General features: G+C 57.3%; 2 protein-coding genes across 3 annotated transcripts in view; both read right to left on the reverse strand.

Moving 5' to 3' along the window:
* OPLAH (5-oxoprolinase, ATP-hydrolysing) overlaps positions 1-11021 on the reverse strand; it is a 63955-nt gene extending 52934 nt beyond the window's left edge. For both annotated transcript variants that reach the window (XM_054057732.1, XM_054057731.1), the window contains exons 1-6: positions 10816-11021; positions 8908-9022; positions 6462-6585; positions 4112-4307; positions 2448-2613; positions 2219-2357 (exon numbers count right to left, since the gene is read on the reverse strand). In XM_054057732.1, coding sequence (XP_053913707.1) covers positions 2219-2357; positions 2448-2613; positions 4112-4307; positions 6462-6585; positions 8908-9022; positions 10816-10998 — 923 coding nt within the window. In that variant the 5' untranslated portion in view covers positions 10999-11021. The remainder of the gene's footprint in view (positions 1-2218; positions 2358-2447; positions 2614-4111; positions 4308-6461; positions 6586-8907; positions 9023-10815) is intronic.
* An 11188-nt stretch (positions 11022-22209) lies between these two features.
* Positions 22210-22242, reverse strand: part of LOC128851491 (5-oxoprolinase-like) — an 18240-nt gene continuing 18207 nt past the window's right edge. The window contains exon 9 of the mRNA XM_054060622.1: positions 22210-22223. Coding sequence (XP_053916597.1) covers positions 22210-22223 — 14 coding nt within the window. The remainder of the gene's footprint in view (positions 22224-22242) is intronic.

Here is a 22242-nt window from a genome sequence, read left to right on the forward strand (position 1 = left end):
CACCAGAAGCCCATTAGAAGCCATTAGAACCCACCAGAAACCCGTTAGAACCCATCAAAAACCCATTAGAACCCACCAGAACTCATTAGAACCCATTAGAAACCCATTAGAACCCACCAGAAACCCATTAGAACCCACCAGAAACCCATTAGAACCCACCAGAAACCCATTAGAACCAACCAGAACCCATTAGAACCCGCAGAAACCCATTAGAACCCATCAGAAAGCCATTAGAAACCACCAGAAACCCATTAGAACCCATCAGAACCCACCAGAACCCCATTAGAACCCATTAGAACCCACCAGAAACCCATTAGAACCCATTGGAAACCCATTAGAACCAACCAGAACCCATCAGAAACCCACCAGAACCCCATTAGAACCCCATTAGAACCCACCAGAACCCCATTAGAACCCACCAGAAACCCATTAGAACCAACCAGAACCCATCAGAAACCCACCAGAACCCCATTAGAACCCCATTAGAACCCATCAGAAACCCATTAGAACCCATTAGAAACCCATTACAAACCCATTAGAAGCCATTAGAAACCCAACAGAAACCATTAGAACCCATCAGAAACCCATTAAAACCCACCAGAAAGCCATTAGAAACCCATTAGAACACATTAGAACCCATTAGAACCCACCAGAAACCATTAAAACCCATTAGAACCCACCAGAAACCCATTAGAACCCATCAGAAACCATTAGAACCCATCAGAAACCCATTAGAACCCATCAGAAACCATTAGAAACCACCAGAAACCCATTAGAACCCACCGGAAACCAATTAGAAGCCATTAGAACCCACAACAAACCCATCAGAACCCATCAGAAACCCATTAGAACCCACCAGAAACCCACTAGAACCCATTAGAACCCACCAGAAACCCATTAGAACCCATCAGAAAGCCATTAGAAGCCATGAGAAACCCATTAGAACCCATCAGAAACCCATTAGAACCCATCAGAACCCATTAGAAACCCATTAGAACCCACCAGAAACCCATTAGGACCCATTAGAAACCCATTAGAACCCACCAGAACTCATTAGAACCCATTAGAACCCACCAGAAACCCATCAGAACCCACCAGAAACCCATTAGAACCCATCAGAAACCCATTAGAACCCATTAGTACCCACCAGAAACCCGTAAGAACCCACCAGAAACCCATAAGAACGCATTAGAACCCACCAGAAACCCATTAGAACCCACCAGAAAGCCATTAGAACCCACTGGAAAGCCATTAGAACCCACCAGAAACCCATCAGAACCAACCAGAACCCATTAGAACCCACCAGAAACCCATTAGAACCCACCAGAAACCCATTAGAACCAACCAGAACCCATTAGAACCCACCAGAAACCCATTAGAACCCACCAGAAACCCATTGAGAACCCACCAGAAACCCATAAGAACGCATTAGAACCCACCAGAAACCCATTAGAACCCATCAGAACCCATTAGAAACCCATTAGACCCCACAAGAAACCCATCAGACCCCACCAGAACCCATTAGAAACCCATTAGAACCCATTGAGAACCCATCAGAAACCCATAAGAACGCATTAGAACCCACCAGAAACCCATAAGAATGCATTAGAACCCACCAGAAACCCATTAGAACCCACCAGAAACCCGTTAGAACCCATCACAAACCCATTAAAACCCACCAGAAACCCATCAGAACCCGCCAGAACTCATTAGAACCCATGAGAACCCACCAGAAACCCATTAGAAACCACCAGAAACCCATTAGAACCCTTTAGAACCCACCAGAAACCCATTAGAACCCACCAGAACCCGCCAGAAACCCATTAGATCCCATCAGAAACCCATCAGAACGCATTAGAACCCACCAGAAACCCATTAGAACCCACCAGAAACCCATAAGAACCCATTAGAACCCACCAGAAACCCATAAGAACCCATTAGAACCCACCAGAAACCCATTAGAACCCACCAGAAACCCATTAGAACCCTTTAGAACCCACCAGAAACCCATTAGAACCCACCAGAAACCCATAAGAACCCATTAGAACCCACCAGAAACTCATTAGAACCCATCAGAAACCCATTAGAACCCACCAGAAACCCATCAGAACCCACCAGAAACCCATTAGAACCCCATTAGAACCCACCAGAACCCCATAACGGAGAGGAGACCCTCCACCGCGGAGAAGGAGAACCTCAACGGTGGTTTCGTCCTCACCTGAAGAAGAGCTGAGAACCTCCCCCGGCCGCTACGGTGTTGATGTCCATCTGGGGGACGCGGATGGGGACTCCGGCGGTGGTGGCCTCGAAGACGAGTTCGTATTCTCCGGCGTAACGGTTGACGTCGGTGGAGGTCCCTGAATGGGATGAAGATCTCGAGGTCTATTTGTGGAGCTCCAAACCCACCACCACCACCACCACCACCACCACTTTTGGTCCCATCTCACCGCCCATATCGAAACCGATGATGGGAACGCCGGGAAAATGGCGGGAAGTGGTGACGGCGCAACCGACGACGCCGGCGGCCGGACCGGACAAGATGGCGCGAGAGCCGTTGAAATGGTCCATGGGAGTGAGACCACCGTCGGAACGCATGAAGAGAACCGGAACGTTCTGCGGGAGGAGAAGATAAGGGATGGGAAATCCTGGAGGAGATCCTGGTGGGACCTCTGAGGAGATTCCTGGTGGGAAATGGAACCCTGAGGAGATCCTGGTGGGACCTCTGAGGAGATCCTGGTGGGAATGGAACCCTGAGGAGATCCTGGTGGTACCTCTGAGGAGATCCTGGTGGGAAATGAACCCCTGAGGAGATCCTGGTGGGAAATGAACCCCTGAGGAGCTCCTGATGGAAACCTTGAGGAGATCCTGGTGGGAAATGAACCCCTGAGGAGCTCCTGATGGGACCTCTGAGGAGATCCTGGTGGGACCTCTGAGGAGATCCTGGTGGGAAATGGAACCCTGAGGAGATCCTGGTGGGACCTCTGAGGAGATCCTGGTGGGAAATGAACCCCTGAGGAGATCCTGGTGGGAAATGAACCCCTGAGGAGCTCCTGATGGAAACCTTGAGGAGATCCTGGTGGGAAATGAACCCCTGAGGAGCTCCTGGTGGAACCCCTGAGGAGATCCCGGTGGGAAATGGAACCCCTGAGGAGATCCCGGTGGGAATTGAACCCCTGAGGAGATCCTGGTGGGACCTCTGAGGAGATCCTGGTGGGAAATGAACCCCTGAGGAGATCCTGATGGGACCCCTGAGGAGATCCTGGTGGAAACCTTGAGGAGATCCCTGTGGGAAATGAACCCCTGAGGAGATCCCGGTGGGACCTTTGAGGAGATCCCGGTGGGAAATGAACCCCTGAGGAGATCCTGATGGAACCCCTGAGGAGATCCTGGTGGGAAATGAACCCCTGAGGAGATCCTGGTGGGAAATGAACCCCTGAGGAGATCCTGATGGAACCCCTGAGGAGATCCTGGTGGGAAATGAACCCCTGAGGTGATCCCGGTGGGAAATGAACCCCTGAGGAGATCCTGGTGGGAAATGAACCCCTGAGGAGATCCCGGTGGGAAATGAACCCCTGAGGAGATTCTGATGGAACCCCTGAGGAGATCCTGGTGGGAAATGAACCCCTGAGGAGATCCCGGTGGGACCTCTGAGGAGCTCCTGGTGGGAAATGAACCCCTGAGGAGATCCTGGTGGGAATTGAACCCCTGAGGAGATCCTGATGGGAAATGAACCCCTGAGGAGATCCTGAAGGAACCCCTGAGGAGATCCCGGTGGAAAATGAACCCCTGAAGAGATCCTGGTGGGAAATGGACCCCTGAGGAGATCCCGGTGGGAAATGAACCCCTGAGGAGATCCTGATGGAACCCCTGAGGAGATCCTGGTGGGAATTGAACCCCTGAGGAGCTCCTGATGGAACCCCTGAGGAGATCCTGGTGGGAATTGAATCCCTGAGGAGTTCCTGATGGAACCCCTGAGGAGATCCCGGTGGGAAATGGAACCCCTGAGGAGATCCCGGTGGGAAATGGAACCCCTGAGAAGATCCCGATGGGAATTGAACCCCTGGAGATGGTGGGATGGGTTCTCCAGGAGGTCCTCTTGGTGTGCTCTGACCTTGAGGTGGTCTTGGAAGCCGTGGCGGAAGCTCTGGAGGTACCTCCGGATGAGGGGGGTCAGGTAGGCGTCGGCACAGGCCGTGTACCCGCGCGGCACCGCTCGCACCATGGCCGCCACCGAAGAGGACAACGAGACGTGGTCGAAGCCCAACTCTCGCGCCAAAGCCCCGACCTTCTCCTCGTGGTCCGGCCACCTGCCCCACCCCCGGCCACGTTGGCACCACGGACCCACAGAGAGGTCCCACGGAAGCACAGCCCAGCTCCGTCCCCACCTCCATCCCCATCTCCATCCCCATCTCCATCCCCATCTCCATCCCCATCTCCATCCCCATCTCCATCCCCATCTCCACCTCCATCCCCACCTCCATCCCCATCTCCACCTCCATCCCCACCTCCATCTCCATCTCCATCCCCATCTCCATCCCCACCTCCATCCCCATCTCCACCTCCATCTCCACCTCCATCTCCACCTCCATCCCCATCTCCATCTCCAGGTCCAGCTCCGTCCCCACCTCCATCCCCACCTCCATCCCCATCTCCATCCCCATCTCCATCTCCATCTCCATCCCCATCTCCATCCCCATCTCCATCCCCATCTCCATCTCCATCTCCATCCCCATCTCCATCCCCATCTCCATCCCCATCTCCATCTCCATCTCCACCTCCACCTCCATCCCCATCCCCATCTCCATCTCCATCTCCATCCCCACCTCCATCTCCATCCCATTTCCATCCCATCTCCATCCCACCTCCACCCCCATCTCCATCCCCACCTCCATCCCCATCTCCATCTCAATCCCATCCCACCTCCATCCCATCTCCATCCTGTCCTGTCCCATCCCACCTCCAGCTCCACCTCCAGCTCATCTCCACCTCCAGCTCCATCATTTCCTCTATCTCTTTCATCTCCATCTCCATCATCTTCTCCATCTCCTTCATCTCCTCCATCTCCTTCATCTCCTCCATCTCCTTCATCTCCATCATCTCCATCTCCTCCATCTCCACCTCCTCCATCTCCATCTCCTCCATCTCCATCTCCTCCATCTCCATCTCCTCCATCTCCATCTCCTCCATTTCCATCTCCATTTCCTCATCTCCCCCACCTCCATCTCCCCCACCTCCATCTCCCCCATCTCCATCTCCTCCACCTCCATCTCCTCCACCTCCATCTCCTTCATCTCTTCCATCTCCAACTCCTCCACCTCCATCATCTCCTCCACCTCCATCTCCTCCACCTCCATCTCCTCCACCTCCATCTCCTCCATCTCCACCGTCTCCTCCACCTCCATCTCCTCCATCTCAATCTCCATCTCCACCATTTCCATTTCCTCATCTCCACCTCCATCTCCTCCACCTCCATCTCTTCCATCTCCTCCATTTCCATCTCCACCTCCTCCATCTCCACCTCCTCCATCTCCACCTCCTCCACCTCCACCTCCTCCACTTCCATCTCCTTCATCTCTTCCATCTCCAACTCCTCCACCTCCATCTCCTCCATCTCCTTCATTTCCTTCTCCTTCACCTCCTTTTTCTCCATCATCTCCATCATCTCCTCCATCTCCGTCTCCTCCACCTCCATCTCCACCATTTCCATTTCCTCATCTCCATCTCCATCTCCTCCACTTCCATCTCCTCCATCTCCATCTCCTCCACTTCCATCTCCTCCACTTCCATCTCCTCCACTTCCATCTCCTCCATCTCCATCTCCTCCATCTCCATCTCCTCCACTTCCATCTCCTCCATCTCCATCTCCTTCATCTCCATCTCCTCCATCTCCATCTCCTCCATCTCCATCTCCACCATTTCCATTTCCTCATCTCCATCTCCTCCATCTTCTCCATCTTCTCTATCTCCATCTCCATCTCCTCCATCTCCATCACCTCCATCTCCATCTCTATCTCCACCTCCATCTCCTCCACCTCCATCTCCTCCACCTCCATCTCCACCTCCTCCATCTCCACCTCCTCCATCTCCTCCACCTCCACCTCCACCTCCATCATCTCCTCCGTCTCCTCCATCTCTGTCTCCTCCACCTCCATCTCCACCTCCTCATCTCCATCTCCTCCATCTCCATCTCCACCATTTCCATTTCCTCATCTCCATCTCCTTCATCTTCTCCATCTTCTCTATCTCCATCTCCATCTCCTCCATCTCCATCTCCTCCATCTCCATCTCTATCTCCACCTCTATCTCCTCCACCTCCATCTCCTCCACCTCCATCTCCTCCATCTCCTCCACCTCCACCTCCTCCATCTCCACCTCCTCCATCTCCTCCTCCTCCATCCCCCCAGGTCCCGTCCCCCCTTTCGAGGTTGTCCCCCTGCCACCGCGGTGGTGGTGTTCCTCACGCGTAGGAGTGGAGGAGGAGGACGGCGATGGTGCGGATCCCGCGGTGCCGCAGGCGCAGGAGCTCCTCGCGCAGCGCCGTCAGCTCCAGCGGCCGATGGACGCGCAGCGTCGCCCCCAGGGACCCTGCGGTGGCCACCGCGTCACCACCGACGGACCACCACTGCCCTCCCTCCTCCACACCCACCATCTCCATCTCCATCCCCATCTCCTCCATCTCCACCTCATCTCCATCTCCATCTCCACCTCCACCTCCATCCCCACCTCCGTCCCCACCTCCACCTCCATCCCCATCCCATCCCCATCTCCACCTCCACCTCCATCTCCATCTCCACCTCCATCTCCACCTCCATCTCCACCTCCACCTCCGTCTCCATCTCCATCCAACCCCATCTCCACCTCCACCTCCATCTCCATCATCTCAATCTCATTCCAACCCAACCCAATAGGATCTCCATCTCCACCTCCACCTCCATCTCCATCATCTCAATCCCAACCCAATCCAATCCCATCCCCATCTCCACCTCCATCTCCATCACTTCCATCCCAACTCATCCCAACCCATCCCCATCCCCATCCCCATCCCCATCTCCACCTCCATCTCCATCTCCACCTCCATCACCTCAATCCCATCCCCATCCCATCCTATCTCCATCCCCATCATCTCAATCCCAACCCAACCCATCCCCATCCCCATCTCCACCTCCATCCCCACCTCCATCCCCACCTCCATCTCCACCTCCATCTCCACCTCCATCTCCACCTCCACCTCCATCTCCATCCCCACCTCCATCTCCACCTCTACCTCCATCCCTATTCCCATCTCCATCATCTCAATCCCAACCCAATCCCAACCCAACCCAATCCCATCCCCATCTCCATCCCCATCTCCATCCCCACCTCCATCTCCACCTCCATCTCCACCTCCACCTCCATCTCCACCTCCACCCCCACCTCCATCCCCACGTCCATCTCCACCCCCACCTCCATCCCCACCTCCACCTCCATCTCCACCTCCATCTCCACCTCCACCTCCATCTCCACCTCCATCTCCACCTCCATCTCCACCTCCACCTCCACCTCCACCTCCATCCCCACCCCCACCTCCATCCCCACCTCCATCTCCATCCCCACCTCCATCTCCACCTCCATCCCCACCTCCACCTCCACTTCCACCTCCACCCCCATCTCCATCTCCATCTCCACCTCCATCTCCACCTCCACCTCCATCTCCATCTCCACCTCCATCCCCACCTCCATCCCCATCCCCACCTCCATCTCCATCTCCACCTCCACCTCCACCTCCATCTCCATCTCCATCTCCATCTCCATCCCCACCTCCATCTCCACCTCCATCCCCACCTCCACCTCCACTTCCACCTCCATCCCCACCTCCACCCCCATCTCCATCTCCACCTCCATCTCCACCTCCACCTCCATCTCCATCTCCACCTCCATCCCCACCTCCATCCCCATCCCCACCTCCATCTCCACCTCCACCTCCACCTCCACCTCCACCTCCATCTCCACCTCCACCTCCATCCCCACCTCCATCTCCACCTCCATCCCCACCTCCACCTCCACCTCCACCTCCATCCCCACCTCCATCTCCACCTCCATCCCCACCTCCACCTCCACTTCCACCTCCATCCCCACCTCCACCCCCATCTCCATCTCCATCTCCACCTCCATCTCCACCTCCACCTCCATCTCCATCTCCACCTCCATCCCCACCTCCATCCCCATCCCCACCTCCATCTCCATCTCCACCTCCACCTCCACCTCCATCCCCACCTCCATCTCCACCTCCACCTCCACCTCCACCTCCACCTCCACCTCCATCCCCACCTCCATCTCCACCTCCATCCCCATCTCCACCTCCATCCCCACCTCCATCCCCACCTCCATCTCCACCTCCATCCCCATCCCCATCCCCACCTCCACCTCCATCTCCACCCCCACCTCCACCTCCATCCCCACCTCCACCTCCACCTCCACCTCCATCTCCACCTCCATCTCCACCTCCATCTCCACCATCCACCTCCGTCTCAACCTCCACCTCCATCTCCACCTCCACCTCCACCTCCATCTCCACCTCCATCTCCACCTCCATCTTCACCTCCACCTCCATTTCCACCTCATCTCCACCTCCACCCCCATCTCCATCTCCACCTCCATCTCCATCTCCACCTCCATCTCCACCTCCACCTCCACCTCCATCTCCACCTCCATCTCCACCTCCATCCCCACCTCCATCCCCACCTCCACCTCCATCTCCACCTCATCTCCACCTCCACCTCCACCTCCATCTCCACCTCCATCTCCACCTCCACCTCCACCTCCATCTCCACCTCCATCTCCACCTCCATCTCCACCTCCACCTCCACCCCCACCCCCACCCCCCCCGCCCCCCCCCGCCCCCCCGGAGGGCCCCTGGGTGGCAGTGACCTCGGACGATGGGCGCGCGTTGGGCTCCGGGCAGAGCGCAGCCGCTTTGGTGGGGGATGAGGCGCTCGTCCACCTCCACCACCTCCTCGTAGAGCAGCGCCGGAACCGACACCGTCTGACGGGAGCGGAAAACCGCCCGGAAAAGGGGGAGAGAGAGAGAAACGAGGGATGAACCACCGGAGAGAGGGGGAACGGGAGGGGGAAAGGGGAGGGAAAAGGGGAGGGAAAAAGGGGGGAAAAGGGGAGGAAAACGGGAGGGAAGAAGGGGAGGAAAAGAGGAAGAAAAAAGGAGGAAAAAAGGGGAGGAAAGGGGGAAAATGGGAGAAAAGGGGAGAAGAAAAGGGAGGAAAAAGGGGAGGAAGAAGGGGAGGAAAAGGGGAGGGGAAAAGGGGAGGGAAAAAGGGGAGGGAAAAAGGGGAGGGAAAAAGGGGAGGGGAAAAGGGGAGGGAAAAAGGGGAGGGAAAAAGGGGAGGGAAAAAGGGGAGGGAAAAAGGGGAGGAAGAAGGGGAGGGAAAAAGGGGAGGAAGAAGGGGAGGAAGAAGGGGAGGAAGAAGGGGAGGAAGAAGGGGAGGAAGAAGGGGAGGAAGAAGGGGAGGAAGAAGGGAGGAAAAGGGGAGGAAAAAGGGAGGAAAAGAGACGGAAAAAGGAGGCAAAAGAGGAGGAAAAGAGAAGGAAAAAGGAGGAAAAAAGGGGAGAAAAGGGGAGGGAAAAAGGGGAGGAAAAAGGGGAGGAAAAAGAGGAGGAGAAGAGAAAGGAAAAAGGAGAAAAAAGGGAGAAAAGGGGGAAAAATGGGAGAAAAGGGGAGGAAGAAGGGGAGGAAGAAGGGGAGGAAAAAAGGGGAGGGGAAAAGGGGGAGGAAAAGGGGGAGGAAAAGGGGGAGGAAAAGAGGAGGGAAAGGGGAGGGAAAGGGGAGGGAAAGGGGAGGGAAAGGGGAGGGAAAGGGGAGGGAAAGGGGAGGGAAAAGGGGAGGGGAAAGGGGAGGGGAAAGGGGAGGAAACAAAAGGGGAGGGAAAAAGGGAGGGAAAAGGGAGGGGAAAAGGGAGGGAAAAGGGAGGGAAAAGGGAGGGAAAAGGGGAGGAGGAAAAAAGGGGAGGAGGAAAAAGGGGAGGAGGAAAAAGGGGAGGAGGAAAAAGGGGAGGAGGAAAAAGGGGAGGAGGAAAAAAGGGGAGGAGGAAAAAGGGGAGGAGGAAAAAGGGGAGGAGGAAAAAGGGGAGGAGGAAAAAGGGGAGGAGGAAAAAAGGGGAGGAAAAAAGGGGAGGAAAAAAGGGGAGGAGGAAAAAGGGGAGGAGGAAAAAGGGGAGGAGGAAAAAGGGGAGGAGGAAAAGGGGAGGAGGAAAAAAGGGGAGGAGGAAAAAAGGGGAGGAGGAAAAAAGGGGAGGAAAAAAGGGGAGGAGGAAAAAAGGGGAGGAGGAAAAAAGGGGAGGAGGAAAAAGGGGAGGAGGAAAAAGGGGAGGAGGAAAAAGGGGAGGAGGAAGGGGAAGAAAAAGGGGAAGAGAAAAAAGGGGAAGAAAAAAAAGGGAGGAAAAAAGGGGAGGGAAAAGAGGAAGAAAAAAGGGAGAAAAAAGGGATAAAAGAGGGAAAAATGAGAGGAAAAAGGGGAGGAAAAAGGGGATAAAAAGGGGGGGAAGAGAGAAAAAGGGAGAAAAAGGGAGGGAAAAGGGAGGAAAAAGGGAGGAAAAAGGGAGGAAAAAGGGAGGGAAAAGGGAGGGAAAAGGGAGGGAAAAGGGAGGGAAAAGGGAGGGAAAAGGGAGGGAAAAGGGAGGAAAAAGGGAGGAAAAAGGGAGGGAAAAGGGAGGGAAAAGGGAGGGAAAAAGGGAGGAAAAAGGGAGGAAAAAGGGAGGAAAAAGGGAGGGGTCCCCCCGAGGTGGTTATGGGGCGGGTGGAGCTCCGTGGTGCCCCACAGCTCACCAGGTCGAAGATGTGGGGCCGGGATTGGGTTCCGATGGACAGAAGGTCCCGGAAGCCGCGCGTCACCACAAGGGCCAAACGTTCTCCGCGCCGTTGGAGTAAAGCGTTGGTGGCGACGGTGGTGCCCATTCGGATCCATTCGATCCGGGAAGAATCCAACGGAGAATCCCGGGGGAATGGCATTCCCGTTTCCTGCCGTGGGGCGGAGCCACCGATCCATCCTCTGCCCCATAGGGCCATGCTCTGCCCCATAGAGCCATCCTCTGCCCCATAGAGCCATCCTCTGCCCCATAGGGCCATGCTCTGCCCCATAGAGCCATCCTCTGCCCCATAGGGCCATGCTCTGCCCCATAGGGCCATCCTCTGCCCCATAGAGCCATGCTCTGCCCCATAGAGCCATCCTCTGCCCCATAGAGCCATGCTCTGCCCCATAGAGCCATCCTCTGCCCCATAGAGCCATGCTCTGCCCCATAGAGCCATCCTCTGCCCCATAGGGCCATGCTCTGCCCCATAGATCCATCCTCTGCCCCATAGGGCCATGCTCTGCCCCATAGAGCCATCCTCTGCCCCATAGAGCCATCCCAGCCCCATAGAGCCATCTCTGCCCCATAGGGCCATGCTCTGCCCCATAGAGCCATGCTCTGCCCCATAGAGCCATCTCTGCCCCATAGAGCCATCTCTGCCCCATAGGGCCATCTCAGCCCCATAGATCCATCTCAGCCCCATAGATCCATCCTCTGCCCCATAGAGCCATCCTCTGCCCCATAGAGCCATCCTCTGCCCCATAGAGCCATCTCTGCCCCATAGGGCCATGCTCTGCCCCATAGAGCCATGCTCTGCCCCATAGGGCCATCCTCTGCCCCATAGATCCATCTCTGCCCCATAGATTCATCCTCTGCCCCATAGAGCCATCCTCTGCCCCATAGGGCCATCCTCTGCCCCATAGGGCCATGCTCTGCCCCATAGAGCCATCCCAGACCCATAGAGCCATCTCTGCCCCATAGATTCATCCTCTGCCCCATAGAGCCATGCTCTGCCCCATAGGGCCATGCTCTGCCCCATAGAGCCATCTCTGCCCCATAGATTCATCCTCTGCCCCATAGAGCCATGCTCTGCCCCATAGGGCCATCCTCTGCCCCATAGATCCATCTCTGCCCCATAGATTCATCCTCTGCCCCATAGAGCCATCCTCTGCCCCATAGAGCCATGCTCTGCCCCATAGAGCCATCCTCTGCCCCATAGGGCCATGCTCTGCCCCATAGAGCCATCCTCTGCCCCATAGAGCCATGCTCTGCCCCATAGAGCCATCCTCTGCCCCATAGAGCCATCCTCTGCCCCATAGAGCCATGTTCTGCCCCATAGAGCCATCCTCTGCCCCATAGAGCCATCCTCTGCCCCATAGATCCATCTCTGCCCCATAGGGCCATGCTCTGCCCCATAGAGCCATCCTCTGCCCCATAGAGCCATCCTCTGCCCCATAGATCCATCTCTGCCCCATGGATTCATCGTCAGCCCCATAGATCCATCCCAGATCCATAGATCCATCCTCTGCCCCATAGAGCCATCCTCTGCCCCATAGATCCATCCTAGATCCATAGATTCATCCTCTGCCCCATAGAGCCATCCTCTGCCCCATAGAGCCATGCTCTGCCCCATAGAGCCATCCTCTGCCCCATGGATTCATCTCAGACCCATAGATCCATCTCTGCCCCATAGATCCATCCTCTGCCCCATAGGGCCATGCTCTGCCCCATAGGGCCATCCTCTGCCCCATAGAGCCATGCTCTGCCCCATAGAGCCATCCTCTGCCCCATGGATTCATCTCAGACCCATAGATTCATCGTCAGCCCCATAGATCCATCCCAGATCCATAGATCCATCCTCTGCCCCACAGAGCCATCCTCTGCCCCATAGAGCCATCCTCTGCCCCATAGATTCATCCTCTGCCCCATAGAGCCATCTCTGCCCCATAGAGCCATCCTCTGCCCCATAGAGCCATGCTCTGCCCCATAGAGCCATCCTCTGCCCCATAGAGCCATGCTCTGCCCCATAGAGCCATGCTCTGCCCCATAGGGCCATGCTCTGCCCCATAGGGCCATCCTCTGCCCCATAGGGCCATGCTCTGCCCCATAGAGCCATGCTCTGCCCCATAGGGCCATGCTCTGCCCCATAGAGCCATCCTCTGCCCCATAGAGCCATCCTCTGCCCCATAGATTCATCCTCTGCCCCATAGAGCCATCCTCTGCCCCATAGAGCCATCCTCTGCCCCATAGAGCCATGCTCTGCCCCATAGGGCCATGCTCTGCCCCATAGAGCCATGCTCTGCCCCATAGAGCCATCCTCTGCCCCATAGATCCATCCTCTGCCCCATAGGGCCATGCTCTGCCCCATAGAGCCATGCTCTACCCCATAGATCCACCCTCTGCCCCATAGATCCATCCTCTGCCCCATAGGGCCATCCTCTGCCCCATAGGGCCATGCTCTGCCCCATAGGGCCATCCTCTGCCCCACAGAGCCATGCTCTGCCCCATAGGGCCATGCTCTGCCCCATAGGGCCATCCTCTGCCCCACAGAGCCATGCTCTGCCCCATAGAGCCACCCTCTGCCCCATAGAGCCATCCTCTGCCCCATAGAGCCATGCTCTGCCCCATAGGGCCATGCTCTGCCCCATAGGGCCATCCTCTGCCCCATAGGGCCATGCTCTGCCCCATAGAGCCATCTCAGCCCCATAGAGCCATCCTCTGCCCCATAGAGCCATCCTCTGCCCCATAGGGCCATGCTCTGCCCCATAGAGCCATCCTCTGCCCCATAGAGCCATGCTCTGCCCCATAGAGCCATGCTCTGCCCCATAGAGCCATCCTCTGCCCCATAGAGCCATGCTCTGCCCCATAGATCCATCTCTGCCCCATGGATTCATCTCAGACCCATAGATCCATCTCTGCCCCATAGATCCATCCTCTGCCCCATAGGGCCATGCTCTGCCCCATAGGGCCATCCTCTGCCCCATAGGGCCATGCTCTGCCCCATAGAGCCATCCTCTGCCCCATAGATCCATCTCAGCCCCATAGATTTATCCTCTGCCCCATAGATCCGTCTCTGCCCCACAGATCTGTCTCAGCCCCATAGATTCATCTCAGCCCCATAGATCCATCCTCTGCCCCATAGATCCATCCCAGCCCCATAGATTCATCCTCAGCCCCATAGATACATCTCAGCCCCATAGATCCATCCTCTGCCCCACAGAGCCATCCCAGATCCATAGATTCATCCTCAGCCCCATAGACCATCCTCTGCCCCATAGATTCATTCTCTACCCCATAGATCCATCCTCTGCCCCATAGATCCACCCTCTGCCCCATAGGGCCATGCTCTGCCCCATAGGGCCATCCTCTGCCCCATAGGGCCATGCTCTGCCCCATAGGGCCATCCTCTGCCCCATAGGGCCATGCTCTGCCCCATAGGGCCATGCTCTGCCCCATAGATCCATCTCTGCCCCATAGATCCATCCTCTGCCCCATAGAGCCATCCCAGACCCATAGATTCATCCTCTGCCCCATAGATCCATCTCAGCCCCATAGATCCATCCCAGACCCATAGATACATCCCAGACCCATAGATTCATCCTCTGCCCCATGGATCCATCCTCAGCCCCATAGATCCGTCCCAGACCCATAGATCCATCCTCAGCCCCACAGATCCATCCCAGCCCCATAGATCCATCCTCTGCCCCATAGAGCCATCTCAGATCCATAGATCCATCCTCTGCCCCATAGATCCATTATAGGCTTCAGACCCATAGATCCACTATAGGCCTCAGCCCCACATCCTCAGCCCCATAGATCCATTATAGGCCTCAGCCCCATAGATCCACCACATCCTCAGCCCCACATCCTCAGCCCCATAGATCCGCTATAGGCCTCAGCCCCACACCCTCAGCCCCATAGATCCACTATAGGCCTCAGCCCCACACCCTCAGCCCCATAGATCCACTATAGACCCTCAGCCCCACACCCTCAGCCCCATAGATCCATTATAGGCCTCAGCCCCACACCCTCAGCCCCACAGATCCACTATAGACCCTCAGCCCCACATCCTCAGCCCCATAGATCCATTATAGACCCTCAGCCCCACATCCTCAGCCCCATAGATCCATTATAGGCCTCAGCCCCACACCCTCAGCCCCACAGATCCACTATAGACCCTCAGCCCCACATCCTCAGCCCCATAGATCCATTATAGACCCTCAGCCCCACATCCTCAGCCCCATAGATCCACTATAGGCCTCAGCCCCACATCCTCAGCCCCATAGATCCGCTATAGGCCTCAGCCCCACATCCTCAGCCCCATAGATCCATTATAGACCTCAGCCCCACACCCTCAGCCCCATAGATCCACTATAGACCCTCAGCCCCACACCCTCAGCCCCATAGATCCACTATAGGCCTCAGCCCCACACCCTCAGCCCCATAGATCCACTATAGACCCTCAGCCCCACATCCTCAGCCCCATAGATCCACTATAGACCCTCAGCCCCACACCCTCAGCCCCATAGATCCACTATAGACCCTCAGCCCCACATCCTCAGCCCCATAGATCCATTATAGACCCTCAGCCCCACACCCTCAGCCCCATAGATCCATTATAGACCCTCAGCCCCACATCCTCAGCCCCATAGATCCGCTATAGGCCTCAGCCCCACATCCTCAGCCCCATAGATCCGCTATAGGCCTCAGCCCCACACCCTCAGCCCCATAGATCCACTATAGACCCTCAGCCCCACACCCTCAGCCCCATAGATCCACTATAGGCCTCAGCCCCATAGATCCGCTATAGACCCTCAGCCCCACACCCTCAGCCCCATAGATCCACTATAGACCTCAGCCCCACACCCTCAGCCCCATAGATCCATTATAGGCCTCAGCCCCACATCCTCAGCCCCATAGATCCACTATAGACCTTCAGCCCCACACCCTCAGCCCCATAGATCCACTATAGGCCTCAGCCCCACACCCTCAGCCCCATAGATCCATTATAGACCCTCAGCCCCACACCCTCAGCCCCATAGATCCACTATAGACCCTCAGCCCCACATCCTCACCCCCATAGATCCATTATAGACCCTCAGCCCCACATCCTCAGCCCCATAGATCCGCTATAGACCCTCAGCCCCACATCCTCAGCCCCATAGATCCACCATGGACCCTCAGCCCCATAGATCCACTATAGACCCTCAGCCCCACATCCTCAGCCCCATAGATCCACCATGGACCCTCAGCCCCACACCCTCAGCCCCATAGATCCACTATAGGCCTCAGCCCCACATCCTCAGCCCCATAGATCCATTATAGACCCTCAGCCCCACATCCTCAGCCCCATAGATCCATTATAGACCCTCAGCCCCACATCCTCAGCCCCATAGATCCACTATAGACCCTCAGCCCCACATCCTCAGCCCCATAGATCCACTATAGACCCTCAGCCCCACATCCTCAGCCCCATAGATCCATTATAGACCCTCAGCCCCACATCCTCAGCCCCATAGATCCACTATAGACCCTCAGCCCCACATCCTCAGCCCCATAGATCCACTATAGACCCTCAGCCCCACACCCTCAGCCCCATAGATCCACTATAGACCCTCAGCCCCACACCCTCAGCCCCATAGATCCACTATAGACCCTCAGCCCCACACCCTCAGCCCCATAGATCCACTATAGACCCTCAGCCCCACATCCTCAGCCCCATAGATCCACTATAGGCCTCAGCCCCACACCCTCAGCCCCATAGATCCACTATAGACCCTCAGCCCCACACCCTCAGCCCCATAGATCCATTATAGGCCTCAGCCCCACACCCTCAGCCCCATAGATCCACTATAGACCCTCAGCCCCACACCCTCAGCCCCATAGATCCACTATAGGCCTCAGCCCCACACCCTCAGCCCCATAGATCCACTATAGGCCTCAGCCCCACATCCTCAGCCCCATAGATCCACTATAGGCCTCAGCCCCACACCCTCAGCCCCATAGATCCGCTATAGACCCTCAGCCCCACACCCTCAGCCCCATAGATCCACTATAGACCCTCAGCCCCACACCCTCAGCCCCATAGATCCATTATAGGCCTCAGCCCCACATCCTCAGCCCCATAGATCCACTATAGACCCTCAGCCCCACATCCTCAGCCCCATAGATCCATTATAGGCCTCAGCCCCACACCCTCAGCCCCACAGATCCACTATAGACCCTCAGCCCCACATCCTCAGCCCCATAGATCCACTATAGGCCTCAGCCCCACACCCTCAGCCCCATAGATCCACTATAGACCCTCAGCCCCACACCCTCAGCCCCATAGATCCATTATAGACCCTCAGCCCCACACCCTCAGCCCCATAGATCCGCTATAGGCCTCAGCCCCACATCCTCAGCCCCATAGATCCACTATAGACCCTCAGCCCCACATCCTCAGCCCCATAGATCCATTATAGGCCTCAGCCCCACACCTTCAGCCCCATAGATCCACTATAGACCCTCAGCCCCACACCCTCAGCCCCATAGATCCATTATAGGCCTCAGCCCCACACCCTCAGCCCCACAGATCCACTATAGACCCTCAGCCCCACATCCTCAGCCCCATAGATCCATTATAGACCCTCAGCCCCACATCCTCAGCCCCATAGATCCACTATAGGCCTCAGCCCCACATCCTCAGCCCCATAGATCCGCTATAGGCCTCAGCCCCACATCCTCAGCCCCATAGATCCATTATAGACCTCAGCCCCACACCCTCAGCCCCATAGATCCACTATAGACCCTCAGCCCCACACCCTCAGCCCCATAGATCCACTATAGACCCTCAGCCCCACATCCTCAGCCCCATAGATCCACTATAGACCCTCAGCCCCACACCCTCAGCCCCATAGATCCACTATAGACCCTCAGCCCCACATCCTCAGCCCCATAGATCCATTATAGACCCTCAGCCCCACACCCTCAGCCCCATAGATCCATTATAGACCCTCAGCCCCACATCCTCAGCCCCATAGATCCGCTATAGGCCTCAGCCCCACATCCTCAGCCCCATAGATCCGCTATAGGCCTCAGCCCCACACCCTCAGCCCCATAGATCCACTATAGACCCTCAGCCCCACACCCTCAGCCCCATAGATCCACTATAGGCCTCAGCCCCATAGATCCGCTATAGACCCTCAGCCCCACACCCTCAGCCCCATAGATCCACTATAGACCTCAGCCCCACACCCTCAGCCCCATAGATCCATTATAGGCCTCAGCCCCACATCCTCAGCCCCATAGATCCACTATAGACCTTCAGCCCCACACCCTCAGCCCCATAGATCCACTATAGGCCTCAGCCCCACACCCTCAGCCCCATAGATCCATTATAGACCCTCAGCCCCACACCCTCAGCCCCATAGATCCACTATAGACCCTCAGCCCCACATCCTCACCCCCATAGATCCATTATAGACCCTCAGCCCCACATCCTCAGCCCCATAGATCCGCTATAGACCCTCAGCCCCACATCCTCAGCCCCATAGATCCACCATGGACCCTCAGCCCCATAGATCCACTATAGACCCTCAGCCCCACATCCTCAGCCCCATAGATCCACCATGGACCCTCAGCCCCACACCCTCAGCCCCATAGATCCACTATAGACCCTCAGCCCCACATCCTCAGCCCCATAGATCCACTATAGACCCTCAGCCCCACACCCTCAGCCCCATAGATCCACTATAGACCCTCAGCCCCACACCCTCAGCCCCATAGATCCACTATAGACCCTCAGCCCCACACCCTCAGCCCCATAGATCCACTATAGACCCTCAGCCCCACATCCTCAGCCCCATAGATCCACTATAGGCCTCAGCCCCACACCCTCAGCCCCATAGATCCACTATAGACCCTCAGCCCCACACCCTCAGCCCCATAGATCCATTATAGGCCTCAGCCCCACACCCTCAGCCCCATAGATCCACTATAGACCCTCAGCCCCACACCCTCAGCCCCATAGATCCACTATAGGCCTCAGCCCCACACCCTCAGCCCCATAGATCCACTATAGGCCTCAGCCCCACATCCTCAGCCCCATAGATCCACTATAGGCCTCAGCCCCACACCCTCAGCCCCATAGATCCGCTATAGACCCTCAGCCCCACACCCTCAGCCCCATAGATCCACTATAGACCCTCAGCCCCACACCCTCAGCCCCATAGATCCATTATAGGCCTCAGCCCCACATCCTCAGCCCCATAGATCCACTATAGACCCTCAGCCCCACATCCTCAGCCCCATAGATCCATTATAGGCCTCAGCCCCACACCCTCAGCCCCACAGATCCACTATAGACCCTCAGCCCCACATCCTCAGCCCCATAGATCCACTATAGGCCTCAGCCCCACACCCTCAGCCCCATAGATCCACTATAGACCCTCAGCCCCACATCCTCAGCCCCATAGATCCATTATAGGCCTCAGCCCCACACCTTCAGCCCCATAGATCCACTATAGACCCTCAGCCCCACACCCTCAGCCCCATAGATCCATTATAGGCCTCAGCCCCACACCCTCAGCCCCATAGATCCACTATAGGCCTCAGCCCCACATCCTCAGCCCCATAGATCCACTATAGACCCTCAGCCCCACACCCTCAGCCCCATAGATCCACTATAGGCCTCAGCCCCACACCCTCAGCCCCATAGATCCATTATAGACCCTCAGCCCCACATCCTCAGCCCCATAGATCCACTATAGGCCTCAGCCCCACACCCTCAGCCCCATAGATCCACTATAGGCCTCAGCCCCACACCCTCAGCCCCATAGATCCACTATAGACCCTCAGCCCCACATCCTCAGCCCCATAGATCCGCTATAGACCCTCAGCCCCACACCCTCAGCCCCATAGATCCACTATAGACCCTCAGCCCCACATCCTCAGCCCCATAGATCCACTATAGACCCTCAGCCCCACACCCTCAGCCCCATAGATCCACTATAGACCCTCAGCCCCACACCCTCAGCCCCATAGATCCACTATAGACCCTCAGCCCCACATCCTCAGCCCCATAGATCCATTATAGACCCTCAGCCCCACATCCTCAGCCCCATAGATCCATTATAGACCCTCAGCCCCACACCCTCAGCCCCATAGATCCACTATAGACCCTCAGCCCCACACCCTCAGCCCCATAGATCCACCGTAGGCCTCAGCCCCACACCTGGGGGGGGTCTGGGGGGGGTCTCAGTTTGGGGGTGTCTGGGGGGGATCTCAGGGGGGTCCAGGGGGGGTCCTGGGGAGAGGGGGTCCCATACTGGTGCAGCCTGGGCCATACTGGTGTCAGACTGGGCCAGACTGGTGGGGGATTGGGCCATACTGGTGCAGACTGGGCCATACTGGTGTCAGACTGGGCCATACTGGTGTCAGACTGGTGCCCTCCCAGTCCCTATTGGCACTGTCGATGCCCTCCCAATGCCATACTGGTGTCATCCCAGTGCCCTCCAGTGCCCTCCCAGTCCCTCTTGGCCTTCCCAGTGCCCTCCCAGTGCCCTCCCAGTTCCCTCCCAGTCCCTATTAGTGCTGTTGATGCCCTCCCAGTGCCCTCCCAGTCCCTATTAGTGCTGCTGATGCCTTCCCAGTACCCTCCCAGTGCCCTCCCAGTGCCCTCCCAGTGCCCTCCCAGTCCCTATTAGTGCTGTTGATGCCCTCCCAGTTCCCTCCCAATCCCTCTTGGCCCTCCCAGTACCCTCCCAGTTCCTTCCCAGTGCCCTCCCAGTCCCTATTAGTTCTGTTGATGCCCTCCCAGTTCCCTCCCAGTCCCTCTTGGCCCTCCCAGTTCCCTCCTAGTACCCTCCCAGTACCCTCCCAGTGCCTATTAGTGCTGTCAATGCCCTCCCAGTTCCCTCCCAGTGCCTATTAGTGCTGTTGATGCCCTCCCAGTACCCTCCCAGTGCCCTCCTGGCCCTCCCAGTACCCTCCCAGTTCCCTCCCAGTCCCTATTAGTGCTGTTGATGCCCTCCCAGTTCCCTCCCAGTGCCCTCCTGGCCCTCCCAGTACCCTCCCAGTTCCCTCCCAGTCCCTATTAGTGCTGTTGATGCCCTCCCAGCACCCTCCCAGTACCCTCCCAGTGCCCTCCCAGTCCCTCTTGGCCCTCCCAGTACCCTCCCAGTGCCCTCCCAGTTCCCTCCCAGTGCCTATTAGCACTGTTGATGCCCTCCCAGTGCCCTCCCAGTGCCCCCCCAGTCCCTCTTGGCCCTCTCAGTGCCCTCCCAGTTCCCTCCCAGTGCCCTCCCAGTCCCTATTAGTGCTGTTGATGCCCTCCCAGTGCCCTCCCAGTCCCTCTTGGCCCTCCCAGTACCCTCCCAGTTCCCTCCCAGTGCCCTCCCAGTCCCTATTAGTGCTGTTGATGCCCTCCCAGTACCCTCCCAGTTCCCTCCCAGTCCCTCTTGGCCCTCCCAGTACCCTCCCAGTTCCCTCCCAGTGCCCCCCCAGTCCCTATTAGTGCTGTTGATGCCCTCCCAGTACCCTCCCAGTGCCCTCCCAGTCCCTCTTGGCCCTCCCAGTACCCTCCCAGTGCCCTCCCAGTGCCCCCCCAGTCCCTATTAGTGCTGTTGATGCCCTCCCAGTACCCTCCCAGTACCCTCCCAGTCCCTATTAGTGCTGTTGATGTCCTCCCAGTGCCCTCCCAGTCCCTCTTGGCCCTCCCAGTACCCTCCCAGTTCCCTCCCAGTGCCTATTAGTGCTGTTGATGCCCTCCCAGTTCCCTCCCAATCCCTCTTGGCCCTCCCAGTACCCTCCCAGTTCCTTCCCAGTGCCCTCCCAGTCCCTATTAGTTCTGTTGATGCCCTCCCAGTTCCCTCCCAGTCCCTCTTGGCCCTCCCAGTTCCCTCCCAGTCCCTCTTGGCCCTCCCAGTCCCTCCCAGTGCCCTCCCAGTGCCTATTAGTGCTGTTGATGCCCTCCCAGTACCCTCCCAGTACCCTCCCAGTGCCCTCCCAGTGCCTCTTGGCCCTCCCAGTACCCTCCCAGTTCCCTCCCAGTGCCCCCCCAGTCCCTATTAGTGCTGTTGATGCCCTCCCAGTACCCTCCCAGTGCCCTCCCAGTCCCTCTTGGCCCTCCCAGTACCCTCCCAGTGCCCTCCCAGTGCCCCCCCAGTCCCTATTAGTGCTGTTGATGCCCTCCCAGTGCCCTCCCAGTGCCCTCCCAGTCCCTCTTGGCCTTCCCAGTGCCCTCCCAGTGCCCTCCCAGTGCCCTCCCAGTGCCTCTCGGCCCTCCCAGTGCCCTCCCAGTTCCCTCCCAGTGCCGGGGGTCACGGGGTGGGGGGGTCCTAAATAGGAATCTCGGGGGGTTCCTGGGGGGGGGGGGAATCTCAGGAGGGTCTCAGGGGAGGAGGTCTTGGGGGGATCCCGGGGA

Source organism: Cuculus canorus, chromosome 2, assembly GCF_017976375.1.
Source record: "Cuculus canorus isolate bCucCan1 chromosome 2, bCucCan1.pri, whole genome shotgun sequence".
Classification (NCBI taxonomy): domain Eukaryota; kingdom Metazoa; phylum Chordata; class Aves; order Cuculiformes; family Cuculidae; genus Cuculus; species Cuculus canorus.